This window comes from Rhamphochromis sp. 'chilingali' (genome assembly GCF_963969265.1).
Source record: "Rhamphochromis sp. 'chilingali' genome assembly, chromosome: 16".
Lineage (NCBI taxonomy): Eukaryota > Metazoa > Chordata > Actinopteri > Cichliformes > Cichlidae > Rhamphochromis > Rhamphochromis sp. 'chilingali'.
In genome coordinates, this window is record NC_137943.1 from 25,102,723 (window position 1) to 25,130,102 (window position 27,380).

The 27,380-nt window shown below is 38.1% G+C and overlaps 1 protein-coding gene across 2 annotated transcripts in view; it reads right to left on the minus strand.

Annotated features, from left to right (window-relative positions):
• The window catches only part of LOC308383404 (netrin-G1-like), a 66,315-nt gene that overhangs the window by 32,853 nt on the left and 6,082 nt on the right, over positions 1 to 27,380 (minus strand). For both annotated transcript variants that reach the window (XM_080861331.1, XM_080861330.1), the window contains exon 3: positions 1,200 to 1,843. In XM_080861331.1, the coding sequence (XP_080717457.1) occupies positions 1,200 to 1,843 (644 nt within the window). The remainder of the gene's footprint in view (positions 1 to 1,199; positions 1,844 to 27,380) is intronic.

Genomic DNA, 27,380 nt, shown 5'->3' on the forward strand with positions numbered 1-27,380 from the left:
CAGTGGTTTCACAGTCAGGTGATTGTAACTGACTGATACAAACAGTGAACATTAACAACAATACAAGCCAGTAGTATTGTTAGACCTACAAGTCAAAATCATTTGTCATTCATTCAGTAGCACTGAACATAAACACAAATATGCAACTACAACAACCTATTAAGGTGTGTGTGTGTGTGTGTGTGCATGCATATATATGATACGCTCATAGTTTTTGTTCAAACAGAATGATTTAGGGGGAAAACAACTTTTACGTGCTTGTAACTGTTTACTTATCCATTTTAAAAAGCCCTAAATTAGCTATCTTTTCTGTGGCTTTCAAAAATATTGAGACCTATCAAACACTCTGCAGTACTTTCTGAAAACCTGACAGTTTTGTAGATGGAAATTTACGTAGTTTAAAAAAAATCAATAGCTCATAATGATGACATGGAAAGATGATTTTAAATTTTTGCAGATGTAATTGACAATAATGGACACTGCCAGCCAGGACTGATTTTAACTGACACAAGGTCCAAGAAACTCTCTGCAGACCTTTCTGTTAAAACTGTGACACGGTGTGGATCAGCAGTGTAAAATCATTTCTAAAGTTTCAGTTTCCATAAATCTGTCATCTCAGTGACTCTGAAATAAGGGAGGTTTGGAATGACCAGACCTTTTTATGGAGTTGGTTGTCAACCAACTCTGCCGTTGTTCATCAGTCAAACCTTTATACTAGAAATGCTAAATATAATGAACCAAGAAACACATGAAAGCTCACATCTGAGTTGACAAACAGAATTTAAAGTAAAATATAAAGGAAAAGATTCTATGTCCTGATGAGACAGACTGTTCTGAACCCTGCTGTCGAATACTATGTCTGTTGAACAGCCTAAGGGCAAATACCTTTACAGTGAAACATGGTGGTGAACCTCAATAGCAAGGACAGGGAGAATGCTCAGATGTGCCACGGGAATGAAATCAGCCACAAATCAAAGAGTCCAAAGACTACTACTACTTCTTCATCGTGGCTAAGTTGTTTAGACTGGGAGTAAAATATTGACCCCCAAAATGCTCATCTTTGCAAGTCCATCTTAATAAAGCAGGTAAAAATCTGCTCAACGTGGAAAAAAACAGCTGAAGTGCAAAAATGCTAAGAATCTGAATACTTTCTGAGGAAACTATTACTACTGAACATTACCATATGTAAAAGAGCTTACCTGCCCTGCACTTTGATGTCAGAGATTGCGTAGAAGTATCTAGATAGGTTGTTCTCATCTACCATGGTGGCTCCAGTGGCTGGCTTCAGCAGCCTAATCCTTAGATCAGTGATTGTGAAGAAGTCTCTCAGGTTCTTGGTGGTATCCAACTGGCCATATAGTGAGGCCATGTTGTGTAGTCGAGGCCCAGCAAACAATGCAAAGCGGTCCTTTATCTCAAAACGTACTGTCTTGTCATTCTTCCACACGTACCCTCTAGAGTAGTCCTCGGTACAAATGATGTCCAGCAAGGTCTGCTGGGTGAGGTCATTCGCTGTCTTGGGCTCCATGGTGAAAGCGTCCAGGCAGTCAGTGGCGTAGAACTGGTAAGGGGTCCAGGTCCGGCCGTAGTCGAGTGATTTTTCCAGGACCATCTGTTCTGGTCGGCCTGACTCGAATGTGAGTACGATGTCATCAGTCAGCTCAATTGTCTTGTTCCATGACAGCGTGATGTTGACCTGCAGAGGCTTTGGGTATTTCTTCCATGACGTTGATTGCCAAAAAGTTGTCGGGTTGCGACCCTCAATGTCAAACATCAACTCTGGAGGATGAGCCAGCTCCTCAGTGGCAGCATCACATTCATTGTTGCACATATAAGGATTCTCCTATAAAAAAACAAAAAAAGATACAAGTATCGATTAACATGTTTGTTTTTGCCCCATTCTGTATGTGATGCAATCCAGTATTTAAAAGTATATTCTTAAAAATGTATTACTTTAAAAATGCCCATTGAGCGATGATGTGAGCTCTTTAACATGTGCAAGAAAACTTCAGTATCTGTAATAATTTTAGTGAAAAGCACAAGACAACTGTAGCATAAAAATGAATGCAACATCAAATTTACCAAAAGAAAGTTAAAACTGCACGACCTATTCATGAGAGTGAATTAAGATTTCACAATTCGCTGACAAGCGTTCAGTGTGCAAGGTATGTTGAAAATGCACTTCTTTATACACTGCTTCCCTTTTAACACCTGTACAATCTATCAGGGAGCAACTCCCTCAGCTAAACAGGCAGGCAGGCAATGCTACAGCACATGGATTTGATCAGAACTGATCAAAGCAGCAGTAAAACATTAGAAATGCAGCCAATACTGAAACATTTTAACGTGCCAGTTTACCTTTGCACAGAAATTGTTTTCTACTATGTACTTGACAGTTTAAAAGCTGCCCTTTGTGGTTTTAGAAAAGAAAGCTTGGCAAGTGACTTGTCAAAACGGTAGGTAAATATTTAGTTTTTCATAAAATATTCAGTAGAAATGCCACAACTTACAAAACAGTTATAAGGCAACATTGAGCAATATTCTCATCCAAAAATATCCCACAGGTTGAGGTACTTTAACTTGAAAAGTTATTTACTTTTACATTGCCTTGTTGGCTCACGATCCCACTGCTGTACTCAGTAACATTCTATCACATTCAGGGCCAATGTGTATTTTATAATCTGCTCCAGGAGACAGTGACCCTCTCACTAAGATGACACTGTGGATGCCATATTCTAGCTGCACGAATTCCCTGCCTAAACTGCCACCCAAATTGCTTTCGTAATTGATATTCCTGTGTTGTATTTCAGGTGAGATGGGAATGGAATCCTGATGAGTGTTTCTTATGAAATACGCAAAGGGACATGCATTTTTCATAGGCCTGTGTCTGCTCTGTACCATAGTGAGTCTGGATGTTTGAGTGAGCATGTTTGTGAGAGGAAAAGAGGAGCTCTTGATGTCTGTGTGTTTGTTTGTGAGTGAGAGGGATAGAGAGCTCTGAATGTGTTTGTTTGTGTGTGTGTGTGTGTGTGTGTGTGTGTGTGTGTGTGTGTGTGTGGATGGCAAAGAGAGGAACAGAGAGAGCTGAAACAGGCCCAGAGAGCAGAAGACACACTCCAATTGACATTCCTCTCACCTCTGCTGCAGGAACAATGAGGTTAAGTGCTGAAGAGATTCAGATCAACTGTAAAGCGGTTCGATAATCAGCAATCATCCAACACTCTACACGCAAAATTATCTAAAGGTGAGAAAAGTGCTATCTGCAACATTAGTCACTTATCTCTCCAATATTGTAGTGCATTCAACCCAGACTGCCACTTTCTCTGAAGATCACTGCCAGGAATACTGATAAGCAGACGCTATTATATTTCATTTGAAAAGACCAGTAGCTGCTTTTTGTTTTTGAGTAAGTGCATCAAATATCTCCTCCCCAAAGAGGGAAAAAAAAAGTGATGCTTTATCTTCTTCACAGGAAAATGTATGGATGACTTCCCTGCTTTAGATATAGCTCTCCAGAGACCGCATTATTTCCTGTGAGACTATGATATGTTATCAGTTCCTTACTCCTCAGCTAAAAGTGATAACTATTTGATGACAAGACTGAAAGATTGTGGGTCACTAGGCCTGCTCAGCTGACTCAAAGGAGCATTGCATGATCCAATTAGGAGGGTAATAAGGGTTATGCTGCCACCACAGATTGTAAGAATAAGAGAGAGTGGGAGGGAAAGTGAATGTAACCTTTTTTAAAGCAAGACTTCAGCTGCTAAAAGTATTCTCCTCTCACGCCCATGCACACCCACACACATACAAAGCTAACACAAAAGCTTGAAAGGCCGGGCTGTAGAAACACAGAGAAAGAGAGATTTGAAGGAGAGAGTTGCGCAGTAATAGGCAGGTTGGTGGCTGCCTGAGTTCTGCCACAGGGACAATAAATTGTACTTGAGTCAACTGTTTACCAGTGATGTGTGCTAAGGCTCCTTATATTCCCTACTTGTGCTTGAACAGCCTTGGAGGTCTGCTCAGAGCTCAAACCTTAATGTTACCTAGAGAGAGAGGGAGGGAGAGAAATATATTGTAAGAGAGTGATTTCCCTGTTGTCATTCAAGACCATGAATTTTCACCTATATTTGATTTATTTGTTGTCATGGTTTGGTTCGGGGAGCAGTGGGGTGGCTGTTTTTGCATCTTCCGAAATGGCAGCCTTATTCACAGTCGATATGAAGAACTCCGACCACGGCGTCCGTAGCTAATGAGAAAAACAATTTCCCAGCAGAACAGTGAGAAACAGAGTGAACAGAGGCTTTAAAAAGAGAGAAATTTGCTTCATCACACTCAATGGCGTGTCCAGCGGGGTGGCCTGGGGGGGCACAGGCCACCCCCCCAACCAGACTGGCCACCCCAGGTGCCACCCCAAAGGCAAAACAATAAAATTCAATCAAATATCAAATGTCCGATTATGTTTTCACGGTGACGCTCAGATATCCGAGTGTAAGTGAATGCAGCATCGGCTTCTGCGCTATGTGCATCACGTTAGCAAAGGTAGGAGAGCCAAGCACGAAAGACGTCACTGCAGGAAACAATTTTTCGGTGAAAGAAAATGAGGACAGAATAAATGTCCCGGTAAGTAATATTAAGTTTGTTGAGTTTAGTAAACTTCGGCGAAATTAGAATACCAAGGAAAAAATAACACTTAAAGAATTATTGCAGCCGTGGAATATTTCAGACAGTATGCTACAGAGGGGAGCTAACATAAGAGTTATGAGTTATAAGATGTAATCTAAGTCGTAACATTGCTGTATGGAGCTGCAGATTTGGTTGCAGGTTAACATAGCTGGACTGGCCATCGGGCTTATTTGACTTATTTTTTATTTTTTTTGTAACGGCATGAACAATGAGAGGTGGTGGATTGGCCAGATGCAGGTCGATGTGTAGAAATAACTCCGTTGTTTGGTGGTGGCTATGGCGGGGCTTCCACAGAGGCAGCAGGTGGATGAGGGAAGGGGAGGCAGGAGGAGAGCCCCGAGGCAGCCGCCAGTCCGAGTGTCAGGTGAACTGAACTTCAGGTAAGAAGTTATGACCTGCAGTCTATCTGGGTCAGATATGAACTAAGTTTAGGTGGAGTTTATTTTCGTTGTGCTGACTTTTTACTGTCAGTTGCAATAACTCATACTGCGTTCTAGCCAGCTTGGAGTTTTTATACAGCTGTTCGGTTGCTATGATGTTACTGATAGTGAACTTTATTTTATTCATAAGGTTAGTTAGTAGAGTTGCCAACGGCTCCTTAAAAATGGAATGGTCCCTCAATCAGAGAAAATATTACACGTTTCGTATTGAGCTGAGAAGAGACGCAGTTTGTCCCGAACTTCAGCTAGAATGGAAAAAGACACAAAGCTGGATTTATTCTGTCTTTACGCTGCACAGCTGCCTCTTCTCTCATCCTCCCTCTCCTGTTGCTACTTCAATCATGAAACTGATCGATGATCAGCTGATCGGCTTTTCTCTCTTGTTTGTTTATCGCCCACTTTGCGCCAGAAAGACGAAACCAGCAGATGTCGCGCTAAACAACAGCAGCACGTTTAAGCTTGATCGGCTGTTGTTAGAATTTATTTAATATTAATTTCTAGTATCAGCTGATGTTTGCTGGAGCCACAGCTGTAAAGCTGCTGGTCATGATGTCGGTTTGGATATCTGGTGAGAGGGAAACGTGAAGACCACCCACCAGGATCCTTTTTTATGTAGCTGACAGCTGGTAACTGTGCAGGGGCGGGTCTAGCAAAGTTTTGCCAGGGGGCCAGGTAGGGCATTAACAGGGAAAGGGGGCACAAAGAAATACTTTTCTTTCCTATTCTCATTTAAAATATCTAGCTTTTATTAAATAATTATCTAAATCTTACAACCAAAGTTTTTATCTGACGTAAAATGTATAGAAATCATACATATACCAAAAAGACTGTACATCACTGTCACAACAGGGTTTGTTTTCAGTCAAAGTCTTTATGGCTTTAATACCTGGTGGGTCGGTCTGTAGTCAAAATGCCCGATTTTCTGTCCCAGTCCAGCCCTGCAGGTTATACTGGCAGTGTCACCATGCCAGCTGAATGTATTTCATCATCAGCCAGTGTTGTTCTTTATCAATATTACCAAAGTTTACCATAAGGCAGCATAGAAAGTATTTACTTGCTTTCAGGTTTTATTCAAATGTTAGTCTTTTCAGTTGTTTCTCCACTTTTTTCCTGTTTCAAAATCAAACACCAGTTTGTGAGAAGATTATCTTCTTTTTTTAACAGGCAGAGAAAGTTTTGCATTGGAATGGCTAATTTGTCAATTGTTTGCTACAAATGTTCGTATTTTAATATTCAAAAATGTTTTTGCCCAAAACATATGTGCAGTATATGTCAGTAAAAATACTATGCAAATATTGCTGTCCTTGAATGCTGAGTAAACACTGACAAAGCACTGATTGTATCTCTTGTACTTTATCAACGCAGTATCTAAAAACTTTGCACCGTAGTGGTTAAAATCTCATTCTAATAAGAGTTAAAAGTGCATTTGGTTATTAGGTTTATAGGATTATTGAATTATGGTTAAGGGTTGGTAGAATTTTTTTTTAAAACATTATCTGCCAATTAAATCTGCCACCCTTCTCCAAATCTGTGCCCCTACCTGGCCCCCCCAACAAAAATTTTCTAGACACGCCACTGATCACACTAGTAGAAGTGTTGGGAGACCAGTGGAAAGCAGTCATAAATTTGATCCATAATCATTTTCTTAGTGCCTGCCTCAACTTTCAGGCCTTCGGGGAAGTGATCACTCTAACCAAACAGCCCATTCATATTTGGGAGCTGGCTGGGGACAAACCTTTCATAAAAGCCCTGTCCATCATTAATAACAAACAATAATCTAAAGTCTCTTTTCCAGTTGAACGTGAAGTGACATGTACAGTATTTAGTTTCTACCAGTAAACCCCACCATACTTCACTGCTTTCATATAGCCCAGTTTAGGTGAAATGAAAGACTTAGACAAAGGTCAGGACCTTCCATCGGATTTCCTGTGGTGGTTATTTAACAACAAAAACAGTGCCTTATGAAGATCAATACCTTCTGTGGTCATTCAAGACCAAGGCTACAGCGCTATGCCGGGGGGGAAGCTATTAAAAAACAATAAACCCTCTCAACTTGATCCTTTACCTGTGATCATAGGGGCAAGTAGTCAGCAGAGGATTTGGGGGAAAAAAAACCCTGAGTTTTGGACTAAAATGAGATATTGATCAAATGAAAAATGTGGCCAAACAAATTAACTGGTGCCACAAAAATATAATTGAAGTAATAATGGCACCACTTCTAACCAAAATGTTTCATGGTGATGATATGATTCGACTACAATATCAATTCCACTGCATGTTTGAAATACTAAAAACACATTTTTGCTAAAGCAGCATGTTTTTTTTAAAAATTTTTTAAATATCACCTTATTTTAGTAGACAAGAAGATTTATTTCACATTTAACAGACAGAAAGCATTTAGACAAAACTAATTGTCAAATTAGAAGAATTATAGTAGCCAACATGTTTGCACGGTCCTTATGGTCACGTGAAAAGCAAAGTTTTCCAAGGACTCTATGCAGATTTGTGAAAAACATTCTTACTTTCAGGAATTAAGTTGCCAGGTCTCTCTTGGAAATGAGATTTGTATCTGAATGAGATTTTTTACCTGGATAAATAAGTATTTAAAAAATAGCAGCCAGGTTCTCCTAAACAGTGCGGCTAATAAATTAATTATCAATAAGTGGGAGCACTTCTATAAAAGAGGTCTCTGCACACAGGATGATTGCAGACACACAGTGATGCCAGTGGTTTCACAGTCAGATGATTGTAACTGACTGATTGTTACAAAAAGACAGTGAACATTAACAGTGCAAGCAAGTAGTACTGTTAGACCTGCAGGTCAAAATAATTTGAAAGCTGAGTTCATATTTTTCCTTCAAACAGAATAATTTAGGTGGAAACCAACTTTTATTTGCTTGTAACTGTTTAGTTATCCATTTTAAAAAGCCCTAAATTAGCTAGCTTAATTTTCTGTGGCTTTTGAAAATACTCAGACCTATCAACCACTCTGCAATACTTTCTGAAAACCTGACAGTTTTGTAGATGGAAAAAACAGTAAAAAAAAAAAATGCAGACTGCGAGTCAGGGCTGATTTTAACTGCATGAAGTCCAAGAAACTCTCTGCAGACAGAGGTTTTGATAGTTTGCTCGTCTAGAGCATTCAGCTGATGGTTGAAGAAAGAAAAAGAAAAGAATCAAAATGTTGCAATGACAAAGTCAAAGTCCAGACCTCAACTTGATTGAAATGTGGTGGTAGAGAATAAAAAAAGCTGTCCTTAAACAAAGTCCACAAATCACAATGAACTAAAGACATGTTGTAAAATAACTCCACAATGATGTAAGAGACCGAAAAACTCATACAGAAAATAATTACTTCAACTTATCACTGCTAAGAGTGTTTCTATAAACCATTGTCTCATGGGGTAGTATACTTTGTGTTTTTTTTTTTTTTTTTTTTTTTTTTTTTACAGAACTGCATAGAGTCATGTGAAAATTTTCTTCTTCATGCAGATCTACAAATCCATATTATCACTATAATTTCTCATTAAATCTTTATCTTGCATAGTACATATAGGTTCATGTTATAGATTGATGACCTTCCTATGTATCTCACACCCACTGACATTACAGAACATACAACACTGCAAGAGCGTCTAATGGGTCATCATTCATTGGCATTGCTGACATCTCTGTTACCCTCATGGCTGCTGTGTAACGGAGCACAGTTTCTATTGATGCTAGATGATCCGTCCGGGGGCACTGCCTTAGTGAAAGAGTGAAAGGAGGCCTGAACAGCAAATGATGTCCTAATCTCTGGAGCCTATACTGTACAGCCATTTATGAGGGAGACCCACATTTTACACACACACACACACACACACACACACACACACACACACACACACACACACACACACACACACACACATATACACACATAATGTGTGAGGCAGATGCTTAAATGAGTGACATATGGCCTGTGAGATAGACAAAGTGCAACCTCCTGTTGAGGTGCCGTTTGACAGAGGATGTGGCTCGGAAGATAAATTCTGTGGCCAGTGACAGCCACTGCTGAAGAACGGATAGAGGCAATCCAACCAATCAGTTTAGCTGACAGATTTCTGGACCTGAAGCACAGATTACATATTGAACTCAGCATAGTTTTGCACTCCAGTCATCTTCTTTAAGGCGTGCTTATTATTTCAGACTATTTTCAGACTGAACATTAACATGTTTTGGCTGGTTTACTTTGTCTGTCTATTGCTTGGAGACATATCACTTTGCATAGTAAATGTGTATTAAGTGAATTAGACTTCACTTTTTTCATGGTGATGTCTCATTTAAATTTACACACTACCCTGTGATAAATGTGTTCAATTTTAGGTGCAAAAAGAGGCTCAGAGGATATGAAGAGAGATGCAATTTGTGCACTTAAGTTTACCTTGACTAAGAAAAACAAAAGGAAGACATAATGATGACATTTATAAAGTCATATTTTTCAAGTTATTACTAAGAGTCAGACTAAATCAAACAACTTCTTTGGGTTTTCATATGGAGTGTTAACCCACATTAGCACCTACATATACAAAATAATACATGTCTACAATGATACTCTGTATGCATGCTTATACAAATGGAGTAGAGAACAAATTTATACAAAAAAGGAGAGAAACCACATTTTCAGTTCTAGCTAAAACTGACAACTTGATAACAATGATTCAGTAAGCATTTATGTTAAAAAACAAAAATGCAATTTCATCAGATTCAATGCAACAAAAATAAGCATATAAATGCAGCAAGCATTTTTTTCTTGCAGTGTGGGTGGCCAAAGTAAATGTGACAACCAGAAGCACTATTTGCATGATAAAATCTGAGGGGGTAAGGGAAAAAACAAGAGTTTATCTAGATTATCTAAACCGCATTATTTGGAGGTTTATAGAAAATAGCAGTGGACTTAAAATGGAAAAGTTTAAATTAGCAAGATTTTGAATAATTTTAATAGAGGTTGATAATTATTTTGATAATATAATATTATGATAATTTTCCACTCACCCACACTTTTTCTTCCCCGGTAAATCTGACTAACCTGTGGGCTTCCTGAAATACACAACAACATGACTTCTTGGTACTTTGGAGATTGTTGTAGTATAATTCTGTGGTTTCCATTCTTATTCATGAAATCTGCAACTACAATTTTTAAGATGCTTCAGTATTTGTTTATATGTACAAATTGAAGTAAAAGTGCAATATGAACCCTATGGTAATATTAATCTGTGACCTGCGTGTGCCTCGCTAGTTTGTGCTGAGACTTCAGTAACTTATTTGACTCAGCACCTCTGTGGCAGCAAAATCTCTCCCATTGGACCTGAGGTGTTGCTGGATTAATCAGCCCATCATCCTGCTCGGCCTTGCACCTCCTGACTTGCCGCATGACACCTGCAGACCTGTCGCTGGCCCAAACCCCCTTTATCACACAATCGGATGCCCATCCTCATTCATGGGGTGCACCAGAGGAGGAGAAACCCTGACAAATGACAGTTTGAAGATGTAACTCGGCTGCGATTCAGTGTTCAGGTAGTTGATCCAAGAAAACCAAAATGGCGATAATTTGAGCTGAAGCGCCACTCGACAAAATCAGAAGATGCCCATCAGATGTGACAATAAATTCTCAACTCTCAGGAAAACTCTCTTTTGAACTGAACTCATACTGTTCCTGGCTTTAAGTGAGGATGATACATTTGTAATGATGCACAGGCGACAGGCCAAAACGATGATATCCAGGAATGCACATGTGTATAGTGAGCACAGAGGCTGGGTGTTGATCTTTTCAGGGCTTGGTATAAATTGGACAGAAAAGACAGCTGAGATGAGCCATGGTGAGATATTGGTAGAGTCAGAGCTTTGGCAGAAACTCAATAGAGCTTTAATGACCTGCAGTCAGGGCCAGCAGTGGTTCACAACAGAGCCAGACTTTTCATTCTTCTGACCTTCAGAGGAATGAAGGACATCCGACCTCTGTGTGTGTGTGTGTGTGTGTGTGTGTGTGTGTGGGGGCGGGCTGGCTGGCTATCATATCATTTCTGAGGTTGGTGGGATATGGGTGTTACTGACCTGACGACACATAAGTTAAATTATATATAAAACATGTACATTTAATACACAAGACAATAGGATAGTTTAAACTAAATATTTTTAACAGTAAAATTATACTTATTATAAATTGCAGGAGCTTTACAGAGGAGATAAAAAAAAAGTTAATATAACCATTACTTAACCTCAGAGATGTGAAGTAATGAAGTACAAATACTTTGTTACTGTACTTACATAGAATTTTCAGGTATCTGTACTTTACTTGAGTATTTATTTTTCTAGCAACTTTTTACTTTCTACTCCTTACATTGCATCTGGCTAGCACTACAGAAGATACGGAAATGTGAAGGGAGGAGGACTTTTGTCAGGTAATTTTAAGGAAGCTGTAGGAAGACAGACAGGACAGGAGAGGAAGAAAAAAGGTTAGATTTAAAGGTAAGGCCTGCTCAGTAACACTCGATAAACTGCAAATTTAAAGCTTATATCTGATGTCATAATTTTAATCACATATTGGTTTTGTATAGGATGTGTTTTGATAAATTATGTATTTTCATATTGTGAAACCTCCTGCAAAACAAACTAAGTATACTATGTCTGTGTTATTCAAATGTTGCATGAACATACTGGATAGTTTTGTGCAGGATAAGCAGGTTAGCTTGCAGTAGAATTCACAGTGGCTGTGGTGCTCGTGGTCAGATTTAGGTTTACATCAAGTGTAGCAGAGATCATTTTGCATTAAGCTGATTAATTCAAATTAACTGACTGAATTCCAACTTTATACTGTGAGTATAAACAGTATAGTGTCAGTGAAAGGGATGGACATTAGGCATGATAACTGCTCAAACTGTGTACATCTTGCTTGATTCTGATGTGTAAATCCACAATCAGCAGCACATCAGCTGATTATATCCTGCAGACTAAGAAAATCTACTGAAGCTCACAACAGAAATTACTGTGATTTTTTTTTTCCCCTGTGCTGAGCCACTGCACAGATATTAGGGTTCCCCCACCTTCTGAATCTCACTTTAACCCTTAACTGCATAGAAAGCAAAGAAAGAATGCCTGTATGAATGGGTGTAAATGGATGAATGAAGCAAGTTGTATAAAGCACTTTGAGTGCTCGGATAGAGTAGCACAGCACTATATAAGAACCAGTCCATTTACCAGTTACAAAAAGGTAGGAACTCAAGATGCTACATAAAGATGGCAGAAAAATATTAAATCTAACGAAGGAAAAAAAAATAACGCAGGGGAAAAAAACCCTCAAGGACACAAGGTTGGAAAAACAGACTGATATACAAAACCGAACATGGAAAACAAAAAATCTGAGAAAGAGGCTATATAAAGGTCTTATATATAGATCTTAGGCTATATATGCATTCTCAGGGGAAACTGACAATGTCACACAAGTGAAAACAATTAGGGCAGACATTACAAAAGGCAAGAAAACAAAGATAAGAACAAAAGACACCAAAGACACAAGATATAAAATATTTTCAAAATAAAACAGGAAATTAAGATTAGCCAGTCCTTAAACTCATGACAAAAAATTTAGCCCCATGACAAATGTAATAGCAAGAGTTTTTATACCCGTCAAAGATAATAAATAAGACATATACTCAATGATTATTTGAGAAAACTGTGCAAATACACCAGTATGTTCCTCTGAGTGTCACGCATGACACCGCATACTGCAGATAAAATCTTATGCATGAGATAGTTATGCAAACAACATATCGGAGGGTGTTGTAATGTGTTATTGGTGCAGACGTTTGATCAAAACGAAAACACAAACTTCTCCCGGCGCTCGTGTTTCAATTTGCCACATGCCAAACACTCCGCCCTTTGGAACACAGCTCTTGCCAAAGGAGTCCCTTTGAGGGTTGCAGCACAGCCAGTCTGGCCTTTTAAAGTACACTGCTTGGCAAATCAAGCGCACCACGATCCAGTGCCCCAGTCTTGATTGGGATTCACAGGGTGTCAACAGACTAGGAGAAACGCACTCCACATTAATTAACACCTGGCCTCATTATCTATCCCATGTGGCAGAGTTCCAGTGGGGTATATTTAACACTGCCTTATTATCATGGGGGATGTTGGAGGTGAGCACTTGATTCTGTGTATGAAATTTGTGCATTTATATATGGAGAAGTGAATTAATGTGTTTTGTACTTGTGTATTTGTGTGGCTGATTTTGCTTGTATATGTGGATATGTGGATGTGTATGTTTATACACCCATGTGTATCTGTGTATTGCTGTGTGTGCTTTGTAGGTATCTGCTTTGTGTGGGATATATCCTCTCTTGTGTCAGAATTCAATAAAAAGCTTTAGCAATGCTATAAAGAGTGGATGTTTCAGTGATTAATAGAAGATGTTTAATTCTCTTTGGTAGATTTCTATCTCTTTGCCTACTTATATGGCACAATTTATATTTCTCTTGTCAAGACCTGTCAGACAGAACACTTAATGCAGTCAGATATTTCTGTGTAAAAAAAACACCACTCAAATTTAAAAGGTTTTGATTCTGTATAAAGTAAGCAAGCGTGCAAAAGTAAATTGGACAGGCTGGACAGACTAACATAATTTTAAATAGCGGACATCATGGACATCACCAAATATTGAGTTTCTTCCCTTGAGATGCTTCTCCGGGTTTTTACTGCAACCATCTTCAGTTTCCGCTTGTTTATGAGTGCCTATCTTCATTTTTGTGTTCAGCACTAAAAACAGACTCTGCTGGGTTAAGATCAAACTATCCAATTTCTTTGCCTTGAAAAACTTATTTTTCTTTGGCAGTTTATTCTGGGTCATTATCCACTTGCACTGTGAAGTAATCAGTGATCAGTTCTACACCATCTGGCTGAATCTGAACAGACTGTATAGCCCTGTACTCTTCAAAAATCATTCTCCTATTTATATTAGCACTCACATAATAAATAACTAGTAGTAGTTTCACTGGCAGCCATACAGATCCATGATCTAACACTGTCTCCATTATGTTTGATGCTATTCTTCAGACTATGAGCTGTTTCTTTCCCTATCCATACTTTTGCCATCATTCTTGTGAAAGTACAAAGGAGTATTAGGGGCACATTAAAAAAAATACTATCAATCATTTTGAGATAAAAGTTGAGATAGTGTTTACAATTGTTGTTTCAAGACAAACTGCCATAGATGCTATACCCTCTAAGTTAGTGAAATCATTCTTCAGAATCAGCTTTAGTAACAAGGAAGGAAATAATTTTTCTTTTGTCACATAAACATATTGTGGTGATGAGTATAAGGATGCTGAAAAGCTGGTGCAGAAATCTGCGGCTGCGGCGGCTCAGTCAGAAAAACCACACAAACTTGGAAGAGTGGATTTGTACAAAATTAAATTTCTGTTCATGGCTAGATGCAAGGATGGTTACACCCTTGCACAATAAAGAGGAAGTATGTTTTATCACAAGACGGCTGATCAGTTTGTTCCACTATCTCTACTACACAAGGCTTTTTTGTAAAGGGTATAGCAAATATGGCAGTTTGTCTTTCTCAAAATATTATTTCAACTTTTTCCTCAAAATACAATTTTGACTATTTTCAAAATGATCAACAATACTGTTTTTTTTTTAATTTTTTATATGGCCTTATTCTATGTCATAAAGCTTGCATTCATATGTTCAAAGAATCATTTTCCACAACTGGGCACTGCCTTTAAGAGCTTTTTATAGAGTTTAAGCAGTGGTTTACACCTTTTCTAAACTGTCTGTATTTCTATTGCTGGAGGTGTCTGTCCATTGTAGATGTCATCAATGATACATCTGCCTCCTCAGGACTATTTTTGACTTGGCTAGACACTGAGATGTGGTTTCTCTTAATCAAGGGAAAAACTCTGTGATCATCCACTCGAGATGTCTTCTGTGATCTTTCAGGCTTGTTGGTGTTGTTGAGCAGGCCTGTAGATTCACTTTCTTTGAGGGTGGACCAGATTGCTACTCTAACCACTATTAGCAAGTTTTTGTCATCTTTCTGATAGATTTATTTTTTTCTTCATTTTAATAATGGACCTCTTTCAAATGCACCAGCAGCTCTTTGGACCTCATATTGAGATTTCCAATAGGCAGCTACCAAATGTAAGTTCATGAGAAAGAATCAGCTCCAGATTTTTTATCTGCTTAATTTGTCATGAAAGAAAGAAAGAAAGAAGAAAACAGCCCTCACTTGCCATAAACCTGCTCAAAAGTCCAGTTATTTTTAAGCGTCTAAAAATGGAGAACAATTTACAAAATTGCCTGTATTTCTTACATAATTAGTGCAGTATTTTTAAATCAGTTGAATTAAAGCTAAAAGTCACTAGATTAGTCCAACCTCGTTTTGACTATTCAATTTAAAATGCACTTTGGTGTTGTACAGAGGCAGAATTACAAAAAAAATCATTGTCCAAATACTTTGACAGTATTTTTGGAAGAGTTGTTTTCTGTACCTATAGTAAGAACCCAGCAAGACGTGAAAAACCACAGAATTACATTTTGAGCCTTTGTCTTATGTGACTGCATATATTGACATTATACTTTTTAGCACATATACTCTTTGTTTGCCAGTTTAGTCACAGATATCTTGCACATCTTGTGTTTATGTCTTATACACAAATATTAAGTATGAAACTTGCTTATAATAGAAGCCCACCTCAAGTTTCCATAGCAATGCAAAACAGTAGGTTGTGTTTACATTTGGAAATTGGAAGTGATTTATTTACACCTTCTAGCAAACTTTTATTTGGATGAATTATTTTTTTTCCATTTTGGCTAAATGCCATTTTGTTTTTACATGATACAAAGTCTTACTTGCATGCCTGTGTCAGTGAAATCAGTATTTACCTGTCCAGACATGAGCAATCATATCAGGGTTCAGAATAGTGGTCCACAAACTTAAGGTCACAATGACCTTGATATTAGATCTAAATCTAATCAGTTAATCCAAAAGTGCAAGTAAATGACTCCAAACAGTCCTAAAGAGATCATATAAACCATTGTTTCAGGCATAATTCTGAACTAATACCAGCTATAGAGTATAATCTGTAACACCTTCTTATCTACCTCTTGCCATTAAATGCATGTTCAAATGTTTTCAGCCCTGGAAGTTCATGTTCACCAAAGTCAAACTTATTAATACCAAGTAATTTGACCTCATAAACAAATTATTCCACTGGAATTAACATATTTTTCACTCTGTAGTCCAGGTAAACTTGCTTCTGCTGAGTAAAGAGGCTTGTGTCCTGTTTAACATTTGCCACATAAAACCCACAAAATGGCAACTGTTTGCATCAGTGCACTCACTTTCAGTCCTATTTGGCCCTACAGTTTGCAAGTATTTTGAAACTAAATTAGAATTAAAGTGTAATCCAATTCTTGCCTCAGAATGCTGACAGGCTAAGTATACATTGATAAGCTGCCGTGAAATCAATATTTTATTGATTTGACTCATTTGTTTCATATAAGCAGCTTGGAATCAGATAGAAATCGATCACTGGTTCTAGGTGCACTCTAATTGAGAAGAAAATCAAAAGACACCTACTCAGTCCTTAGCTGTTCACAATGGGATGCAGGGGCCATCTCTAAGAAATTGGTAGAAACTGGGATGAAATTGAAAGAGTGAAAGCAAGAATGAGGCGAGTGTGAGAGTGAAATTGCTGCATTGTTCATCAGTGTGTTAGCTCATAGTGTGTCAACTCAACCTCCATCTTTTCAGTCTGCATAGTTATTAGAGGCTTTTATTAATTTGAAATGCCAAAGTAAGGAATAAAACATTACTGAAATGTCACCATTTCACTGAGCATGATAAAATCGCACCAGCCACTTTTGGAAACGAACACTCTTCCCCTCTGTACTTTACATCTCTACCTCTCACTTCCTCCCTCTCTTTACAGCACAGTCTCTTTCATTCTTTCTCAGCGATCAATATGGCCTGACAACATGATGGCTGGGTTTCCTAAGGGGAGGTGGGTTGCAACAGTTGCCTGTCATCTCCTAACCATTTCTGTCTTTCAAGTCTGACCCCTATTACTCAGTGCATGATTCTTTAAAAAAAAATACAAAAACATAAAACAATGCTCTGTAAGGGCTGACCTTTTCAAATTTCATTTTTCTCATTTGGACTTGTTTGAGATTTTAAAGGCAACATATGGTAAGTCTGATGCAATATAAATATTATCACCTTAACAGAACAGTGCAGAATTGTTTTGGTCATGTTTGTGGATAATTTGAAGCTACAATTGATAAGCTGTTTGCCTGCTTAGCTTAAAGACTTGAAAATGGAAAGTTAATTTGCTTCATTAAATATAAAAAATAACAAATAGGATAACTTTTTAAGGAAGATGTATATTTTCACCTTATGATACTGTAACAGTAAAGCAGTAAAATGTAGAATCTATAGTCTGTAACTCAACTTTTTGAACATTTAGCTCCAAATGAAGGTGGTGCCAATATCCAGATGCGGCCTCATGTAATTCTTGAACATTCTTGCCAGCCACAAAAAAAAAAAATCACATTATACAAACCCAAGTTAAACTTTTAATCTCTTCCTCCAGGGACCATTTCTCGTATCCGGGCACTGATTTAATTAAAAAAAAATATTATACATCTTTATATACAAGCTATATCTCTCTATATATCTATAGATTGATATTCTGGGCATCTCTGCTCAAGCTTGAGACCCGAACCCAGATAAGTGATAGAAAATGGAAGCATTCATGAATAATTTTCTAATATTAAAATTTGTTTGATGATCGAAAAGATTTTTGACAAATATGCAAAAACCAAAACAAAGCAAAGCAATCTGTAAGGGGGAAACACTTTTTCCACAGTGCTGTAGATAGACTGTGCTTGTTTCAGTGCGTGTGCTCAATCTCTCTGATTAATTTCCTTGTATGAATTAACACTGCCTCTCATCTATTAATCAGCTCAATAATCATTGATCATTCTGATCAACCTAAATCCTCCATATCCAGCACAGTAGACATTTGACAAGAATGCCTTTCTGGAAATTCAACAAAATGTTTTTTTTTTTTCTGGAAATTGGCAAAAGAGCACTAACATTATTTTCCAAAAACATTTGAATAAAAAAATTCAAACACTTTAATACTTTACATTACTTTGCATTTTATTGTATTAAAACATTTGCTGTGTTTTTAACACTAATAACTGGTAACCTGTTAAACATCTCACCAACAAAGACTTCTGTGTTTACTGCTTTGAAAGCATTCCTCCCCTGTGAGAGAACTTCTTGATTGCTTGAAACCCTTTATTCTAGGCAAAATTATAGGCAATGTCTTGAGGGATTGGAAGTCCTTCACACACACATGCACTTCACATCTTAGAAAAAAAAAATCTTTCACAGATGGATGAACCAAGTGGAGTTTTTTCTGGGGGCACCAATAGAAAGCCATGCTGCCAAGTAGGTTTTGAGTAATTCAATTACTATATCTTAATAAGAATTTAGTTCAGCTTGTCAAGCATGAAGGATGCTGAATAGATATACAAGCACTGAAGGCCGAGAAAGCACAAAGAATGCAGCTTAATAGTGAAAGAATATCTTTTTATTTTTTAAATTGCAGCAGACAGTGTCCAGTCACCTTTATGTCTTTACTGAAAAGCTACAGGAGGCAAGGTGTGCAAAGCAAAACATGCTCACATGGAAGTCACTGCAACAATATCTTCACTGGGAAAGCACTTCATTAACAGCTCTGAATTATAACTTCTCTTGAAGAGTTAAGCTGGCTCACTGGTAGTGACAGGCACCATGCCCAGTGAAATGACAAATTATTTCTTAAGTGCTCATTTACTCATGTTTGTATTATGTCTTTGCCAGTAGAGTGCCACGAATGTGCTAGCACAGTTACAGACCACACACAGCCCACTTTGATCTTAGGAGGCCCGGACACATGACACTCCCCTTTCTGTGTAAAGTCACATATTTTACTTTTTCCACCTGTTAAGGAAAAAGCTGCTGTGACAAAGAAAGAAATCGGTCAGCATGACTCTTTGGACTTAAATTGTAAGAAATAAATGTATAAAATTACAGTAGTAGTTCTGGTAGCTCATTGTCCAGATTGTCCATTTTTTGTGGTTGTTGTTGTTTTTTTTAACTTTAGTCATAAAAAAACCAGAGATTTCTATAGTAAAAAGCAAAAAAACAGAAACAAAGTCATAGAGGTTTTATTAGAGATATAGTTCAGCATTTTGCATAAATTGTGAAAGCTGAAATGTCTGGTGCTGTAGGCTTTCTTGTCAGATGGCATTTTTTGGGGAAAAAAAACCAGCGGTTGACAACACTGTACACAACGGCAGACCGGTGCGTAATAAGCAAGCAAATAAGACAGAAAATAAAGATTTTTGGTGGGAAACTAGTCTTGAAGCACACTGAGGTAGAGCTGTGAAGGAAGTGTGATTTGATTGTGGTGGAAGCAAGACAGCTAAAGTAAGTGGGGATTCATCACAATGTTTTTCAAATATGAAGTGTAGTTTACTGGTCTTCTTTTGCTGCTGGTTCAGTGATTTTCGGTTGGAGAGTGACCAAATCTGGAGTTTGAGAAGCTGTCAAATGTTGGCTTTTCATGCCCGATGGGCATGTCCTGTATGTGGGATCCGGGCTTTGTGTTTACATCTTTTGGCAGAATCTGTTTACCTGCTCTTTAATTGTTTGCTGTTTTAGCTTTTTGGTGGTCATTGAAATGGTTTTATAAACTTTTAGCTGAGATTCTGACCTTTCTGTCGATACCACACATTATCACATTACTATATTTAAATAACAGATCTGGCAGTACATCACGTTAAACTAGCTGTTCTCCTTCTTGTCCCTGGTACCAGGGCTCACTGAGTTTCAAATAACTGAAATGCATTGTGGTTTCATACATGCTGCTTTACGGCCAATGAGCACTTTTAGGCAGCGTACACTAAACTTATTTTAAGACAATCGTGCACAAGCTCTCGTGGGCCACATAAAATGACTTGGTGGGCAACATTTGGCCCACAGGCCTTGAGTTTGACACGTGCTAGCATTTGCATGTGTAGCGAACTAACTGTATGTGGCTAAACTATGGGAAAAAAGATGTGTCATAGATGATGTAAGTGGATTTCCTTTGAATCATTTTGAGATACATATTCCTACTACAGTCTTGTGAAAAAGAAACTTTGCACAGGACTGTGCGTTTGTGTGAAAAACTAAGTACACCCCATGTCTCAGTAGCTTTCTGCTTTTAGCAGCAACAACTCAAAGAAATCATTTTCTATATAACTTTATAAGACTCACAATGCTGTGTATGAATTTTGGCCCGTTCTTCTTGACAATGTGGCTTCAGTTGACTGGGCTATTGCAACACTTGATTCTTTTCTTTTTTGTTGATGTGCTTGCCGTCATTGTCCTATTACATGACACAATTTCTTTCTGGCTTTAGGTGTCAAACAGATGGCCTCACATTTGAGTCTAGAATACTTTGGTATACAGATGAGTTCATCTCTACTTGTGCATCTGTCATTGTACCATGAAGTTCAAAGTGCATGGAAAACAACAACTTCTGTATCCAAATTACTTTGTGCTGAAAATCATCACAATGGATGCAGGGCGGGTCTCAGACTACAAGCACGCAGCTTCCAAACCCAAAGGCAGCACATGATGTCAGGTATGTGACCAGAAGCATGCTTGTTTACAGGGTTTTATTCTGAGAATTTTCCCACATTTTTGTCACGCCAACACAACCCTCCCTTAACCATCCCACCCTACTTGCCAGATTTGTCTCTGTCTTTTGACTTTGTCCTTTTTCTCAAAGTAAATTAAAGCAATACATTACAAATGCACTAGAAAGCATACATACCTTCTCCATGAACCAACTCTGAAGGGGGGATCGGGCAGATTTAAATTATGGATAATGTTTGGTTATCGTTGACAGAATCGTGGAACTTTGTGTCACTACTCATAATGAAATGTTTTGACGTTGAAACAGAGAATGATGAGGTACTGAGATGTATTCAGCTCACGATAATCTCTCTTACATGAAGTTTGTGGGAGTGTTTTTTATTGAATTATTCTATTTGCTAAATGTTTCCAGTATAGGTTTAATAACTTTCTCTGTGGAAAATGAAAACCCAGCTATCCAAATTAAACATGCTCCAATGAAAAGATTGGGGTCACAAATAATATTTACCTTACTTTGGCAAGAAAGCAATTTGATGAATAGCAATTACAGAGCCTTTGAGTCAGCAAAGTGAATACACTTTGATAATGGATCAAGAGTTATGCAGATAAATTACAAAAAACCCCACAAAAAAGGGTAACACATGCTGACATATGTAGCAAAAATGTAAGGCTTAGGATTTGCAGAGATATATAAAAAGAAAAATCTGTGAAACAGCTGGCCAATGTTATAACAATAGAAGTTTAAATACATTTTGGTAATTCAGCTGAAAAATCCTGCATTTCCTTACTTGCATGTGCTTGACCCCAGCTGTGTTAAGTGGAAATGTATGTCACATTTTCACTTGATTTTAAAAGCAGTTGGCAAACATAATGTCAAGAAACATCACGGTCTGACAATCTGCCGTGCCAACCAGCTTGGTTCCATCATATGCTGGTGAAAGTAGTGGAGTGTAAAACTCACAAATCCACAATAAGAACTGAACCATCTGTTTCACTGAATCAGAATGGTAAGCTTTCCCGTTTCGTAATAGATAATAGATAATCTTAATAGGCATGCACTTTTATATGGATAGCAAATATCATGGGGGTGTAATTTGAGATTATAGCAACACAATTAGTAACATTTTTGCTCAGGAAGCAGTATTTTCATATACACATTAAAATGTCAAAACTGGCTTTTGTGTACTCGACAACAGAATAAAGCAATTACGATATACAGCAATAATACTGTATGTGCTCTAAATCAGAGTGAAAACATGCTTTGAATATTAAGCCAGGAATACTCTGCCTATTTAAGCCACAATGCCCATCATTTTCTTTTATATCTCCATGCATAATTCATCCGTCTTTGTATTTACAACCCTCTAAGATTTAACCTGTCACAGATCCTGGGGCAATAATGCCGACATATCTCTATCTGTCAAGTGCTCACCTCATATGGAGCATCCAACCTCCACATGTTCAAACAAGACATGGATATTATGCATCATCAGCTGACAGAAAACAAGGGAGAAGGAAATTAAAAAGCCAGGAGACAAAAGAAGTGGCAGGCGAGTGAAAGAATAAATGATGACTCTCCTCCTCTCTCGGAGTCAGGGGACATGTTGCATGTCATCTCGGTGTCTTGGTACGCAGTGGTGCGGTGATGATGTGCTGGGCAGGGCCAGTTCAGAACAGAGTCAAGGGCATCGGGGTGACGGCAAGTTAAATGCTCCAACTGTTCCCTGTCTCCAAACAAATACATGGATGAGTGAATTCCCCACCGAGGAGGAGGGGTACAGAGATCAGAGAGGTCCAGTGACAGTTTCTGGCTTGACCTCTGAACTGCTTGGTTAGTTCCAGAACTGGAGATAGACACATAACTCCTGATACCACTACTTAACCTGGTTCTGCACAGACACGTTCATCACTTATTGCTGACCCTCATTTTATCTCAGAAAATTGGACTAGTGAGAGATTACAGCTGATCACAAACTATACAAAATAATAAAATGAATAATGCTGCTTCTTTATTCACTGAAATAACTGGGAGTAGTGTAAAAAAGTGATTTTGGTCAAAACCATAAGAATACAATTACAATGTATTCTCATATTTTATATAATCTAATCTTTTCTGCCTTGCAGTTGGTACTAGATTGATGGTATAGTGTGAGCGTGATTATGTGATGGGGTGTGGTTTGTGGCACAGCTGAAGGGGAGGGGTGGAGCAGTGGGTTCAGGGTGTGGTGGCATAGGAGGCTGACCCACACCGCTGTTCTTCATCACCTGGTCAAGCCTTCCCTGTTTTAGTAAGTTGTAGGGACCTGACGCGAGTGGTGTGTGAAGTGTTGAGTGAAGAAGGTAGCTGGAAAGCTGCTCTAAGAAAAGCACGAAAGATGCTGAAAATAAGGATCACTGGACTTGCACTGATGTGTGCTTCAGGTCTTTTTGTTACAGATTAATCCAAACATCAGTGCAGACTTGACATTGAAGACCTAATGCTTTTTACTTTACCAAGTTTTAGCCCTAATTACAAGCTCTGCACAACCAAATATTTCACCAACTCAGGCCTAAAAACACACATGATATATGCTTTGTTAACAGCTGAGCATTTTGTATTTTGAAACTTGAACTTGACAAGCAAGATGTTTCACTGCAATCTAATAAATGCACACCATGATCTATTGAAAATAACTGGAAGCTGGCAAATAAGGGGGGATATTTACCAAAGTCACAGAGTGAGATGTAGTTTGACTTTCTCATAGAATAGGTCTTCATTGATTCATGAAACCACAGAACTGGCCCCTACATGCCATGAGAAAAAAGCCATTTTGGAGATTCATCTGTCATTGCCCTCACATCCAATGTATGTATCAAAGGTTACGTCCCCTTTTCTCCCCCATAATCTAGTTGTCTTTTTAAAGTCTATTACGCCAATTCTGTGTGCATGTAAGACACAGACTGAAATTTCACAATGACTGCTGTCATTGCCAGCAAAGATAAGTCTGCTGCATTGACTGTCAATAATGTGGCAGTCTCCAAGCAGCTTACTCGGAGCTCTCGTCTCGTCTCTCCTTACTAAGCCTCCAAAGGGGGCCGTGTGGCAAACTGGCAGCCACAACTTCTTTCATCCATTCTGAGAGAGCTGAATAAAGTTCAGAGGAATTACAAGAATATACCCAGTTAGACCCAGAGTAGCTGGCATAAGCACGATTACTGAATCACTCTCAGAAATGTTTACACAATTGCCAACTTGATGTGGTTGAACCAGCATGGCTCAAGATAGCGTAGAGCATGTGGGCAGATGACACCTAACTCAGAGCTCACATTCATTCGTTTAGATTAACTGCCAGATCCCTAGATGTTGTGGAAGCACAGAGTATCTCTCATCTTCTGCCACGTTTCAAATCACCAAACCACTGGGTTCTCTAATCAGAAAGGTACAATCCAGACACTACTACACTATGGCAGCTTCAGAGGGAAATGCTTGACAGGGTGGTCTATTCAGCAAAAGAGAATTTATTTATCCAGTATATCCAGATCCATCTTCCTGATGCTAATTTATGCTTTGTGGAGTAAACATATCCATGCTCATGCACTTGAACTACAAAAAATTAAGTCTATCTATGAAATGCTTGAACATTAAACCTCATTTCTCGCTGCATTTGATCCAATGGTTTGCTACTTTAGTGAATTACTATCAGATCCCCACAAGCCAGCCTAATATGGCTTTTAGAGACAGAAAAAAGGTGTGTAATTGAAAACACTTATTTAGTTTCTCTGTTTTAACAGCTAATTTTCATTAATGCCCAAGTGGTACAATAGTATAATTATCATTTGGCCAGCAACTTTTTAAATACATTTAATTGGATCATTTGTATTAATACAGAATATTACAATTTTATTGTTTCCTTCCTTTCACACAACCTGTACAGTAAAAAATACCAGTGTTGAGTGCTACTGAGTGACAGCGCCATAGCACACCGTAGGAGAACAGGCTTAATACCAACACATTCTGAAGAACCCCTGAAGGTCTGCAGCTAAAAATATAAACAAGGCTAACTCCTTGATGCAGAACACATCTCCTACACCCTGTATATCCTGGAGTCTCATTATTGAATATTGAGTCTCTAATTCAAAAGGTTGTATCTTTGTCATTTTAGCAAAACCACAACACAATTGAATGATTAATGAACCTTTCATATGCATAAAATCTTCTTTGAGCAGCAATCGAAATAGGAAATGGGAATCATAAACACATGGAGAAAGGGATGGGGGCCAAGACATTGAGGATTCTTTGACCATCCACTATGAGGAAAACCAACTCCTGGGAAAAACTGATTAGAGTCGGCTCACAACAACAGGCAACTTAGTGATTGGCTGAAAGAGCTGATTTGCATGCTCCTCTCATCTTCAACAAAGTCTCAGGAAGCACTGGTGGATAAGGTCACTGGTGTCAGTCTGCATGTAAACAGATCAAACACACAACAGGCATTTAAGTGTTTCCAGAAGGAGTCTGTGTTCTTGATGATCTAGATAATCATGACCCCAAATTCATGTCAGAGGTGAAAGGCATTCTAGCCAGAAGCAAGAATAGTTGAGAGTTACCATACAGCTGGAATTTACACTAATGGGACTGTTCTGTCCTACCAATGAGGCAGAAAAGTCTCACAACAGATCAATATGGTTTGTCCTCAGCTAATCTTTTCAATTTATTTCATTTGGTGGCTGAACACAGTCTACTTGTGTCTTTACGCACATGCAATCATCCAGTGAAGGAAAATCCTCGAAGTTTGATTATTTTCAACATGACATTGTTTTCTTAGGCACTTCCTAAGCGAAACAGCAAGTTGTGCTGATGTCATTTGTTTAGCAGTGTAATCTGTTGTAAATAAAGTGTTCCGCATAGAAAAAATGATGTAAAGCATCTCAAGGGGGAACTGAAATTTTGTAGCAAAGTCAGAACCAAATATTATAAAAGTCCTGTGAAACATGTAAATTCCACCAAAATCTTTATGATATCATATGCGAACTATGAATGCTTGTTCAAAAAATTTGATACCATCCATCTTGTGAACGGGGTCGTACATACAGATTTGCTTGTAAATACGGACATATTTCAGTCTGAATTTAAGTGCTGGACTCACTTGACAGACTGATTTCAGACTGAAGTATTTATTATTAGTTCTTATTAATCTCTGGATCTTTTCCATAGCATGTCTTTGTCCTGCCTTCTTCCCCTTCACCCCCAACCGGAGGTTTCTTCCTGTTAAAAGGGAGTTTTTCCTTGCCACTGTCACCAAGGTGCTTGCTCATAAGGGATCATATGTTTGTCTGGGTTTTCTCTGTCGTCTTTGTATTATTGTAGGCTCTTTGCCTTACAATATAAAGTGCCTCGAGGCAACTGCTGTGGCGATTTGTCCGTATATAAATACAACTCAATAAAATTGAACTGAAACTATTTTACTTAAAATTGTTTTTAGTTTGTCCCTGTGTATCATAACATCTGTGGAGAAAACTGATCCACAATATATTTTGTTAGTTCTGTATTTTGCCAACATCAAAATAGATAGAGATTTCATGTGCTATTAATATTTTAATAAAAAATCAATAAATAATAAAAATAAAAATAGATTACAACAAAAGAAATATAAAACACAAGTGTTTCTAAATTATACATAAGCTGAGTATGCATAAAAAAATGACATGGCAAAGAAATATAAGACATCTTTTCTATGAACAAATTCTGTATTGACAAGAAAAATCAAACAAACATACAAAGTATTCCAACCACGTTGACTCTGTTTGTCTCTGTTCTGTTCTTTATGCGCCCCGTGTTATGTAAATGTTGAACATTCAGGATAATCTACTGATCTGATAAAGGTTTCAGTTTGTGTTTTGATAGAGAAAAAAAAAAAAAAAGCTTACCAGAACGTCACACCCGACTGGAGACTAGCTCCTTTTTCATCCTACAGTGGCATTAAATGTCTCAATGCCATCTGGAGCTGTGAGAAGAAAAGCCCTCCTTTTAAAGATGCCCATTTTAATTGGTAAATATTTACTCGCACGAGCTCTTGGCAGGCATGAACATAACGTCTAATGAAGCACTTTAAAGCCTATGGGCTCTTACAGCTTACTTTGAGTGTGATTCTAAACAAATGCAACCTGGGGTTGAACTGTTGATGAAGGTTGATAAGGGGGCTGAATACTGCATTCACTGTTCTTTGTTTAATAACCGTGCCAGCACCAGTGCAGTTACCCTGTCAGTGCCTGTGTGTGTGTGTGTGTGCAGTCATCTGCACAGATGCAGTCAGTCTTCAGTCAGCTATAAAGATAGATGTTTGTTTATGTATTTGCATGTACTTTGTCTGTTTAGACTTAGTAATAAATCCATTTTCACAATATTTTTGCCCCAGTATAATTTGATATTAAAACATATTTATTAGAGCGATCCTAAAACTTTCCTTTGTATGACCGCTAAAGGGCAACAGTTGGAAGGACATCAAAAACTTAAATAAAAAATACATTTGTAAGAGAAT